We start from the raw sequence: 12,851 nt of genomic DNA on the forward strand, positions 1-12,851 counted from the left end.
ATGTTCACAGTCTAGAATTAGGTGGTAACCAATAAACAGGTAGTGAATAGGTGAAGTAATGCATGTTTACCTCTTGTGATATTTTGCCATTTTGACAGAAGTTGCCTAAGTCAAGAGTGAAAGCTGTCTCAAAAATTACCACCTTTTAATCTTGTTGACTTATAAGACACCATCTATAAAATTTGGTTATGTGTCCTGACATACTGAATCACTAATTCTGCTGTTCTGGGACAGCTTCTATTTCATTAAAATGAAAAACTCTCTTCATCAAGTTATATAAAGAAGTTTTGCAGGAGGAGAATAATTTCATTCTGATCTCACTGAGTAGAATCAACAGGGTGATATTCCACCTCTGTAACTTGTTTGGTTTTAGCAAAGGAGAAGAATTACCGTAGCAGTCACAGTCATGACTTAACTTTTCCTTATTAACATCCATAAATATTTTCTAAGTAAGAATTTTTAAAAGGAGACTGTCACCAAGCAGCCTACGTCGATTTGTCTTAGTGAAGTATCAATGAAAGAGGTTATAATACACTGCAGTGAAGTTTTCTTTGCTATGATTAACTCAATAGGGCAATAACAGCCTTTTTGTTCCTCAGGCAGTAACCCATCCAGAAAGATCACTAGCAGTTGTCTACAATAGAGCAACTTTTATTCATTGCATTAAGTATTTTGCTTCGGACTTCATCCACTAAAATCTCTTTTGTGTCATCCAAAAGCACATTTCTCCTGTATATGGAAAAATAATCTCTGTACATCTAAACTTCAGCGTGATGTTTTGCAATTTACAGGCTCAAAGCCCCACTAACTATTTGCAAGGACTGGATGGAAGACCTATAATTGCTGCTCCTGTATTTACAAAGGTAATTTCTTCAATGACATATTTGAAAACTAAGGAGGTCAATTAACGTATGGAGAGATAATTAAAATTAAAAGGAATTATGCATTTCTTAAGCCAGTCAAGGATTTAAGTGGTTTTATGAAATCTTACTGAAAGCAATATTACTTCCAGTCCAATAACACATTTACTGACTGTCTGTTCATTTTCTCTATTAGATGTTACAGGATATTTCAGCTTCTGAGGGGCAACTTGTTGTCTTTGAATGTCGGGTGAAAGGAGCTCCTTCCCCAAAGGTTGAATGGTATAGAGAAGGAACACTGATAGAAGATTCTCCAGATTTTAGGATATTACAGAAAAGTATGTTTCCTGTGTGGAAATATTGTGTCTAATAAAATACAGGCAAGCAACAAAATTGCTAAGATAGCAACATTTTGACATTCTTATTACAATGGTAAGAACTTTATAAGCCATATTTATGGCAATAAATCTGGGTTCCAGAAGCCAGAACTGTGGATGAATTGAACAGCATACTCACAGGTTGCACTTGTCTGAGATTCCCCAAATGCCCAACTGTTGAACTGGTTTGCCTGCTGCTTTGATCCCTTTGCCACTTTAACGTCCTTCTCTAGTTCAGCCTTCCTTCTGCTGTTTGTTTTGGGGGTTGCACCATTTATGTAGAGTTCCATTGCCCATAAATCCCTCATCTTTTAGTCAAGTGTTGTTATTATAATAGTGCTTATAGGCAGTGGAATGCATATTTATCCACAAAAGTAACCTGATGTACACATTAGCATGCCTAACATACATGTGTGTGCACATGATAGATGATAGGTCGTAAGCATATACTCCTACTTTAATTTTCAAATGCAGTCAAAACACCTGCAGTTTTCTCATAAGTCACTGGAATGCTAAAATTGCTAAAACTCCTCAATATTCCTTAAATACCATGCTAAATCAAACCTAAATGAAACAATGGTTTATCATAACTTGATTTCATGTGTAACAGTTTCAGAAATTGTCTTCAAGACACAATAGTACTAAGATTACAAAAAAATACTCCTTGCGGAATCTATTTCCTATTTATAAATTCTCAAAAGTGTTTGTAAGAATCCATATTGTTCGGTGGATTTGACATACAATTGAGTAGAAGGCCTGGCTATCTCCACCATCCCTTAAACAGAAAATTGGATCAAAAGGAGTATTCTGTCATATTGAGAAGATCAAGCTTCATATGTAGCACTTAAGGAAAAAAAAAATGGCAAAAGTAAGTATATTCAACCTACTAATTTTGCTCTTCTTCCCTTTAGAACCACGATCTATGGCTGAACCAGGTAAGGATCATCAAAATGCTCATATTTTTTTATTATACAAATGTGGTGATTTAACTTCACAAAATGTTATTTATTTAAACTCCATAATTTAATTAACATAATTTCTTTTTTTCCCCATGTTCCATAGCTACTAGTGAGATGCATTTCACTGTAGACTGTTCCATAAACTTATAATCTGAATTAATTCTATCACTTTGGAAGAAAATAATGTTTCCATTCTGGTTTGACCCAGTTCTAACTTAGGACCTAACTGTTACCACCTTACGAGCTAAAGATTAACAAAATTAACGCATGAGGGTCCCCTGTATATCTGAGGTTCAAAAGTACACCAGATGATGTAGGACTGAGCTATTTTTATCTAGTTTACCAGTTAGGGAACATTGCATCAGATGTTTAGCCATGTCAGCCATTCCCTTTGCTCCCTACCAGCGTAATATGAGAGTATCACATCAGGTGTTCCACCCCTGATATCAGCGAATCCTATAAAAGTGGCTGAATTTGCTAATTTCAAGGGTCAGAGCAGAATGTAGGCTACTCTGCATGATTTCAGCAAAGGAGCCTTATAGATTTTGATTACTTCTCCATGAGACAATCTCTCTCACCATTATGCTTTTCACTATTAATAATATAAAGCTGCCCCTCTTAAAATGGAAAATTACCAAAGGAATATTAATGCTTATGAAATATAAACCTCTGTAACTCTTCTCCTTGACCTATTAAAAGCTTTTTACCCCAAAAAGCATCTTGAAAGACACTCCCTCTCTCTGCAACATCTCTTGTTGAGACTTAGGAATGAATAAGTGGAGCTTCTACCAGAACCCACCGATGCTGTTCCTTTACTGTCCAGTGGCATCACTACTGAGTAATGTGAAACAGTTCTTAGAGGGTAATCAGTTGGGTGCAGTTGTCACTGCCTCATCACCTGCTGCTCATTCAGAAGGAATCTGGATTTCCATGCATGCAGTGGTTGGCAAATCCAAGCACTATAAACTAGATACTATAATGCCTTGAACTAGTTCTATAATCCTAGTACTATAATAAACTATTATTCTCCTGTAGTTGTTAGCAAATAATTTCTTTGTTGCTACTAGATTTTCCTCAGTGATGACATGAAACAAGCAAGTTTAAGTGTGGTACAGTCTTCTACAGAAATGCTCATAAAATATTATTCCTGCAGGGTTTGGGGAAAGTTTCTTGCAAAATGGCAGCAAAATAGTCACTGACTAGCTGAAGAAATGCTATCAGCCCCCATTTCAATATAGTTTAGATGCTACTCTCCCTCGCCATCCCAGCTACTTGGCCAAACAAAAGATTTGAAGTCACATCACCATAGGTATTTATTAGCTGGTACTGCTGCCTGGACACGTCAGATACTGGTCAGACAGGAATGTCATAATCCCAGACTGACTTTGCAAGGCAGAATTTAATTTTTGCTAGTACAATTTTGCCAGCACATTTCTGGTCCCCCTTAGTCTTCTTCACAAAGAAGTGAAAAGGCAACTTTCTGTACGCACAATTAGCACAATCCCCTCTATCTGCAAATCTGCACTGGTATTTTTGGAAAATGCCAGCCTATATGTATGTGTTTGGTATTTCTTCACCTTACCAAGTGACTCCACTTGAATTTTTCCCCATTAATTCTAACTAATCTTCCAATCTGCAGAGAGATAAAAGTACATATATTTTAGTGAGTTGTGAGTATAGAGTACACTGTATTTCTCCAAATTAAATTTTAAGTTCTTCAGAGAGAAATTCTGTACTTCGTGTGATTAGAAAATGTTTTCCCAACAGTGCTGACACCTGTTCTTCAGTTTTGTTGGGCATGTTGGAGCACAGAGGGTACCAGTTGCTGCAGACAATGCTGATAACAGCTGCTGCACACAAAGGCTGCCAAAATTGATAATACTGATGAAAGTGAAATCAAACTGAGCAAGGTGGAAAACCTTAAGGAAATGTCCCGGAGGGTAATCAAGGCTTTGTGTATTTGTTCAGTGCATGTTCACTTCAAGTAATAATATTGCTCTGATGCTTTGCAGAGGAAATTTGTACTCTCGTTATTGCTGAAGTATTTTCAGAAGATTCTGGCAGTTTCACCTGTACTGCAAGCAATAAATATGGCACAGTGTCTAGTATAGCTCATCTAACTGTGAAAGGTAAGAGTTTGTTTTAGTCCTTTGCTTGCTAGTAAATACAAGCAGAGCAGGCTGCTGCACTGTGCAGTCCAGGCTGCTAACTGAACATACAGATTGCTATGTCTTTTCAGTGTCCTTCCCCAATTAGAAATGTGAAGGAACAAGGAACATTAGGGAATGAATCCCACACAGTCCTTCCAAAAACACAACTCCTGCTGACCTCAAGATCTGGGCAACAGCCATTTTTGAAATCTCTATGGACTGTCTAGTTCGCTGTTTCAATGACCTGTTGGTGCAGAGCCCAAAGGAGAAAACCTTAAAACAGATTCTTTCATATTGCCTACACGATTTATGCTGCCAAGGCACTAAGTAGTTAGGTGAGCAAAGTATGGGACATAAAAGCATAGTGCACTGTTGACTCCAGTTCAGCTCAAGCGCTGGCAGTGTTCTTCATAACTAAAGAGTTAGAGAATTTTCTGAAGAGAAAGTTTGTATTTCAAAGATGCTAGTGGAATTTACAGGGAACATGGATGAAGACCACTGCTGGATCTTCTAAACTATAACCGTGTCTCTTTTTCCCCCGCCTTTACAATATTCCTTTGTTAAGGGAATTTGTTGTTAAACAAACGAGGTCAAACAACTCAGTCCAACAGCTGGAAGGACATCAGAGTGAGTTTTTCTAACTGCAACTTTTGTGATTTCATTTCACTATAATTTATGGTATTTACATATCACCAAAAGTTTGATATTTGCTATTTCAGCATCTGAAGACAGTAGTAATGCTGCTACCCTTCACACTATGAGCTCAATCAACTTAGCTGCTGCTGAAAATCAGCCTCCCGCACGTACTCCTTCCCATCATGTAGTAAATCAAACCCCCAAACCTAAACTTGAAGGTGTTCTTGTGAACCACAATGAACCCAGATCGAGTTCCAAGATAGGTCTCCGTGTGCACTTCAAGCTGCCTGAAGATGACAAAGGAAGTGAATCACCATCAGAGGATGGACCTGGTGCTACAAACCAAATCAGACCCAACTATTTCCAAGAGAGGATAAATGGACAGCCAATGAAAATACCAGAGCCAACATCGCCATCCAAGGAACCCCCCCCAGTACTGGCTAAACCAAAGCTGTAAGTAAAAGGGATTCTAACTCTTAGGAGCATCACTGATAATATTTAGTATTCGTAGACCAGGACACTATTGTACTAGAGCAAAAAAGTCAAATGCAGAACAAAAAGACAGTCAGTATCACATGGTGCTTGCCTAATGAACCATACTCTTAGAAAACATATTCTACAGATATTTTTTTCTATATATCCCTCTTGGGAAAAGTGTTTTCCAATTTTAAAAGGAGAAGGTTTTCCCTTCAAAATTTTATTTAATTCCACAATGTTTTCTGCTGTAAACAAAAGTTAAACAACACTGCTTTTATGTAGGCAAAGTAAAATCAGGTTATTCAAATATCTCTCAATTCTGAGTTTGCAGTTTTGCCAAAACCAGGCATATTCAGTCTTACACACAGTGTGGGCTAGCAACTAGCTAGCAGCTGTAGTCCCAATGGCCATGCCTCATGACTTTTATGTCTCACAAATGTAATCTTCTCCTAAAACAGATAAAATACTTGGAAGTGTTTGATAATGTGAAACGATTTGAACTAAAAATCACCTGCTTGGTTAGCGAACTCTGAGCTCAAGGGGAAGTTTTAAGTAGTGTACTTTTCTCAGAGGACAATTTATGGAATTCACACTGCAGTTTATTAAGAAATATCTTTTGAGCACTTTTGAAAACCCCCAAATCTAGTTTAACAAAAAGCATGCGGAGTCCTTCATTTCTTTTCTTAACTAGGCAGAAGCTTTAACTAAAGACTCAGGAAGGCCTTTATATAAAGTAATTAATTGGTACTCTTAAGCAGGGATGTAATTTCATAACATAAACATTACAAGTGAGAGGACAGAACTTAGATACCATGTAGCAGAGGAAGAACTTGGAGCAGTGTTTTTTTAAATTGTTAATCCCTTATTCACAGCCCGATTTAGTTTCAGAGCTACAGTGTGCTCAAGGGGGGAGCAGCAGCAGTATTTAAGTTGCCCAGTGCTTGCATAAAGCACAACTTCTCTCAACCCCACCTTGCTCCCCCTCAACCTGAATAAAAGACTGCATTATTATGCAGATGTATGTAGGAAGGACATAAAATCATGATTGCACAACTTCTAGCTTACATTCTACTTTTCTGAAAGCTTGAAACTGCTATCTTTATCTACTTTCAAAGTGATTTTTGTTCAGTACATTATAGAAAAAATAACTCAGCTAAATAAAAAGTTCTGTTGACTTCATATATTTGGTTTGTCAGTACCAGTTGTGGTTGGTCTCTACTTCTACATTTTTCACTTTTTAACAATAGTTATTTAATACTCGACAATTTATTACATGATCATTTTCCATATCCTCTATGTCCTTTTTGGTTTTGGAAGGGGAAAATTTAGCCTGTTTTCCATATGTTGTATTTCCATATACGTAACAACTAAATGAACCACTTGACAAGGTAAAATAATTTTCCTTAATCGCAAAGTAAAAAAGCCCTGAAGACATATAGAGTAGATAGCATCTAGGAAATAATAATTTCACGAAATTCATGTCCTCTCTGAATTATGCACTCCTGGCTGTCACCAAATGTCAACGCCAGCTAAGTTACATTGGTAATATCTCTTTTGGTGGATTATTACAAAGCTTGATTAGCCAAAACAATGGTTTCAGAAACCACTGTAATAGGAGCTAAATAACTGCATTCTGGCTTACAAACGCTCATTTTAAACCCTATAAACCAAATCCTACTCTTAGTTACACAAGCAGAGAGGTACTAAGGTGACATGGAACAGAATTTGACAATGCTATCCCTTAAATATCTTCAAGTAAGATTTATATTTATATTTCATGTGTTAAAATGTAAGAATCATGTTCAGTCAAGTAATTTTCAGACAGAAAGCTTTTGTACCTTTGGCAAAGAAGAGGAGAAGAAGGAAAAGTTTAGTCTAGTAGCAAGCTAATATGCTCTTCTTGTAACGTTAGAGAATATGTGATGTAGCAGTTTCCCCCACCTCTTACTGTATCACAGGACATAGAATTTTTCTCTCACAATTCACCTATGGAAATGTAGTCAGCCAGCACATTCAGGGCTCGTGACCAATTTTGCTCATCTTTGTTTTATATGCAGTGACCAGACCCAGTTAAAACAGCTTCACAACCAAGTCTTGCTTGAACAACAGCAGGTGCATCAGACATCTACAAGAGAGTTGTCATTCAACACAGCATTATTGAATTCTGCTACTTCACTCCATCAACAGTCCACCTCAACTGTCTACAAACAAAGCAAAGCCTCTGCTTCACAAGCATTCAGCTATACCCGCCCTAAGCAGTTCCTACCATCACAAACCACACTGCCTACCAGCTCCTCTTCGAGCTCCTCAGTTACAACATTCAGCAACGTCCCTCAAGGAACTCAAAGAACAAATAACAAGGAAAATTTCACAGGAAATCCTCCATCTGGTCAATCGAGGTCTTCAGGAGGGTTTACAAGCAAAAGTGAACAGTCTCTACCAAGCCCTAAAGAATCCATGGTGCCTCCATTAACACTTTCTACATCTAGTGCAAAACAGTTTCAGCCGCAGAGTGTGACTCCTACTCCTATCTCCCCAACTGGCCGGATTCAGAATCCCGTAGCTTTCCTTAGTGCTGTTCTTCCCTCACTTCCTACTGTGCCACCAACCAATGTTATGGGACTGCCCAGAAGTACACCAGCCACGTAAGTAGCATAAATCATATGTGCAGAAGCAGGGACAAGAAATACTCGTAAAGGAAACCAAGGTGTATTTCTCTTCAAGGGCTCAGTGGGGAATTTACTGAAATGCAAATCATTCATAAAATAGAAAGACAGTTATTCAGACACTCTGGTCATCTCATCTAACTTTTACATTCAGTTAAGAAAGGAAGGGATATAATAAGATACATCAAGGGTAAGATAAATTCAAGATAGCAAAATGTGAGTTTATAAGCAGATAGATACAAGAATTTGGGGGCTCAGAGATTCAGTAGTAAGACTACTAATAGGAGAAAAGAGATTTCATGAGCTTGCAGGATAAGTCACTCCAAGACCATTTACCTACATGAGCTATAAAAATATTCTTACCTATTGCAAGCAATGAGTAAAGTTTTAAAAGGTACCTCATAATCTAAGTTATTGCTTTGTTCAGGTAAATCCAAGAAATAACTTACATAAAGGTATTTTTCTGATTGCAATACATTCTATATTTAAAGTCCCCCACAAAATCTCAGGATAGTTAATGGTTTGCACATAAATTTTTTAATTGCCAGCCAACATGATTTCTGTGGCAAAACAGCTACCACCATACAAGCAAACAAGGATGCTGATGCACTGGAAAGGCTGTGGCCTTAAGAGTTCCTTCTTTACTAGCAGAGTTGAAATTAATATCCCTTTTGTGGACTATGTGAATCCTGTGTTAGCACGGCTAGCACCAGTCGACTGATACAACTTTTTATCCACAGAACTCCAAATTCTGCACGAAGTAAGGAAAATTTCTCACTTATACCAATGGTACACTTCAAGGTACTGATAGCCATCAGTAAGTCACAATCTCCTAACTATCCTGCTGATACTACATCAACCAATCTGTAATTACAACAGAAAAAAAGTGTCCCTGTATACATAACATTCACCACTGTGTGTGCCAAGAAATCCAGCCTTCAAACCATTACTGCACTTACTCACAGACTCCCTAGTTGCCCAGCACAACCACATAGTTGCCATGACCCTGTGGCACACGCCCGGAGGCCTTCACGGCCCTGGCACCATGGGCAGGCATACATAATAAAGTTATGAGGTTCACAGTGAAGGTTTTAACTATACCCAACTCAAGCCTTCGACCTGCTTTCACAACATTTCAACAGCAAGTAAAATTCAACTGCAACTACTCATCCACTCCCCTTCCTCCCTGTCAGAGCTGGTGCACAAGTGCTCAAGCACTAGCCTCTTTGCATTAATGAGACTTAACCCTTGCAAAGTGCTTTACGTTTTCTAACTGCTGTACAGGCATTACCAAATGAATCCTTACAATATGCCCACCAGGTAGAGTAGTTAAATATTATTTTCTGCACTTCACCTTTCCTGGGTCCCAGGCCAGAGCTGAATCCCCACATAACTAGAGCTCATCGTGCTGAGATTCAAATGTAGATCTCTACATGGGAGGGAGTCAAAGTGAGGGCACAAAAGATCTGGACAGAACCTGAACAATACTTGCGCTAATCTGTGAATATCTATTGAAGTTTCAGCTTCCTTTTTTGGCATTATCGATTATAGTAATTCTGGTTACAAAAGCAGTGAGAGATCATCATGTCTACAGCACAATAAAAGGAAGATATCTTGCACAGCACTCATCAGTTATGCCTTTTACCTGGACCCTGTTGTTAAGATCCCAGGTCCTGGTAAACAGCTAGAACATTGCACACTCTCTAGTAGTGTGCTGCTGCTGTGCTTCAGCAGTGCACTCTCACAGTCTTCCAACAGTCTTATTTAAGAATTTAATTATTTTCAAACCTTACTAAAATAAAACAGACTACATCTATAAAATAAAAAGAACTGTTGATGTTAGGTGTCATAAAATGAAAGACGTAAAAATTCATGGAAAGACTAAATGATCAGTGAATATGTGAGATAAAGATCAGTGAGAAGTTGCATTAACTTTTAAATTATTACCTGTTACCATAAAATGTACAAATTGTATACATATGTTAATGCCTATACACATTTCTTCAGCATTCATTGTGACATCATTATACCAGGATAAATATGAATGGAACTTAGATGCTTATTATAATATTACAGTGTTTATTCTCTTTACAACGTGTGTCCTTAATTCCTACTGGCATGGGAAAGCAATGTACCACTAAAATAGTACCAAAAAAATCAAATCCCATATTGTGCTTTGGCTTATACATAGATAAATAATAGGTTCCTCCAGACAAGTGAAGTATAACATATCATATCACACAGATGACAAAAAAAATATATACTGGTTGCTGCATGTTAGTATCAGAATTTTCTTTTAATAGCCCGACCCAGGGATTAACAAAGAAAAATCTGAAGCCTCTGCCGTTAGCAACAGATGATTCTATTCGGGAAAATAAAGCTGCACTTGTAAAGGACCTGGAAAGAAAACTGCATTTCAGAGAGGATGTTAATCAACAAAGTAGTCAGCAGGTAAGAAAACCAAGTGTTATTAAAATAAATTTCACTCATGAACAAGACAAGTACTATGGCTTGTGGAACAAAAGGTGAAGAGGGTCCCAATACGGAGAGTGGCCCGAGTAACGACAATCACCCCGATGCGGCTCCATGTCGCCCCCTCTATTGCCCGAATCGCTGGGTTATGTCCTTTGCACAGCAAGCGCCCGCTGTTCACACGCCCCATACCCCTGGATTATTGGTCATAAGCAACTTATCACGCACCCAAAGGGAAACTGGGATAGGCAAGCATCTTGCGGTGTGCTGCCTACTGGTGCTTAGCTTGGCCAGATACATAGCTGGGAAAATTCCTCATTAACAGATACAGTTCCTCACAGCACAGCCCTTCAAGGTCATCCTCCTAACACAGCTGTTGTTAGCAGTCTGATCTCAGGCCTGGATTGTCCAAACCCTACAACAAAATATCGTGGCCATTCTCTGTCAGAAATTCTACTACAAAAAGTGTTTGTGTGGTTGAGCTGCTATGCTACTTTGCAGAGTGAGCTTTTGTGGCAAGTACTGGTTTGGAATAGCAAACTGGAGCTTTAAATAGGAAGTATGAGGGCATGCAGCTGTAGAGGGTTTACTGTGACTGAGCAGCATTTTTAATTTCTGTTCATCTCTATTAGACACCAGTAGGAAAGTAAAACCTTTTTCTTTTCATGGAAGCTTCTATACATTGGATTTCATTTTTTCACTTTACAAGTTGCTTAACTCATTGCACACATACACTGTATATTTTTAGCACAAATTAAGCAGTAATCAAACTGTTTAAGAAAAGGTTTCTGGGTTTACTTTGGTTGAACTAAAATGTGGTATTCAATTTTTAGCATTAAACCTGTTGTTCCAAATCTGACTTAAATTAATTGACAGGGACTTGTTAGGAACTTAACGAAGATTTTGGTAGCTGTTACTGGCATAGACCACACTTTAGGCCTAGCATTATTAGAGTTTAGCAATATAACAAGCCTTTCACAAAGTTCAAGGAACTAAATATCAGTACATTCTTAATTGGAATCATTGGGTCTGGGCAGTGTCTATGAAATTAAAGAAGAAATAAAAAATGAAATAATACTTTGAGGTTGAAATCACTGTAAGTCAGGTTCAACCACCCTCAAAGAACAGTAGGACATACTAAGCACTGCTAGATAGCTGTTCTGTCTGTAGGCAATTACGCTACTCTCACCTTGGCCACGGAGCCCTCCATAGCTGTCCTGCCAGCTCAGGCTTAATGCAGCAAATAATGGTTCACCCTGATCTGTCGGCAACAAGGGAACTTTTCACAACGTCTGTTAGTCCTTCTGACAGAGAACATGCAAAGATAAGCAAAAACCCATGGAGCAAGTTACCCTCTGTGGACAACTGCAGTGTAATCCCTGTTTTTTTAATTTTGCTGTTGACCTTTCTTTCTGACAGATCACGCTGCCAAAGCACTTTGTGTAAAACAACTGGCAAGCAGTATGTTTTGCAGATGAATCACAAGTGTTACAATTTGTACTTGCTGTGGTAGTAAGACAAATTATTTAGAGAGCTACTGTGAAATACCAATCAGTCTTTCAAGTTAACTGCATGATAACCCCTTTAGAAACAATGATCACTCCTAGTGTCAAAGTTATCTGCTGACAGCAAAAGTTATTTATACACTTATTTTTCTATTCTGTATGAGACCAAACCAAAATCTTGACTCTCAATTCCCCCAAACACTGAAAAACTTCAAAGCTGGCACTTCTTTAATCGTTATGGTAATCAGAATGCCAATGGTAATGAACCAGAAAGCAATTTTAGGATTGCCCTCATTTTCCCCTCAGTTTCCACCTTTAATCACTTCTGATTTTATTCTTCCACGTCCAGGAAAACCACTGCTCAGACTGACTCCAGTAAATTCAAGTCTGAGTTTTCTCCTCAGTGAAAGCAATGATTATTTAAAGAGATGAGAGGATGTATAGTATTTTCCAAAATTCCTATTGCTTTGCCATTTATAGAACAACCAACACTGTGAGAACAGTATGTTGGAGTATGTTGGAATTCACAGCCATAGATTTTGTCTTGTTTTTTCCTCTTGTAGTTAATACAGAATTTTAAAAGAGACATTTTCATCCCATATATAGCACATCTACATTAAATTGATTATTATAGTGGTAGTGAAGGGCTTCTTATTCACTTTCTCATAAATACAAATGCAACTCTCCTCTGTGTGAGAGATCACTACATAATGAATGGAGTACAGCATCCAGTAAGAATCTCAAAGTGT

At 38.0% G+C, this 12,851-nt stretch overlaps 1 protein-coding gene across 1 annotated transcript in view; it reads left to right on the forward strand.

The window, feature by feature from the left end:
* The window catches only part of MYPN (myopalladin), a 49,480-nt gene that overhangs the window by 15,956 nt on the left and 20,673 nt on the right, over nucleotides 1–12,851 (forward strand). Inside the window, exons 5-11 of the mRNA XM_042788725.1 lie at nucleotides 792–863; nucleotides 1,057–1,198; nucleotides 2,149–2,172; nucleotides 4,209–4,325; nucleotides 5,066–5,435; nucleotides 7,517–8,104; nucleotides 10,429–10,576. Of these exons, the coding sequence (XP_042644659.1) occupies nucleotides 792–863; nucleotides 1,057–1,198; nucleotides 2,149–2,172; nucleotides 4,209–4,325; nucleotides 5,066–5,435; nucleotides 7,517–8,104; nucleotides 10,429–10,576 (1,461 nt within the window). The remainder of the gene's footprint in view (nucleotides 1–791; nucleotides 864–1,056; nucleotides 1,199–2,148; nucleotides 2,173–4,208; nucleotides 4,326–5,065; nucleotides 5,436–7,516; nucleotides 8,105–10,428; nucleotides 10,577–12,851) is intronic.

The sequence above is a fragment of the Tyto alba genome, unplaced genomic scaffold (genome assembly GCF_018691265.1).
Source record: "Tyto alba isolate M040663 unplaced genomic scaffold, T.alba_DEE_v4.0 Super-Scaffold_1, whole genome shotgun sequence".
NCBI lineage: Eukaryota > Metazoa > Chordata > Aves > Strigiformes > Tytonidae > Tyto > Tyto alba.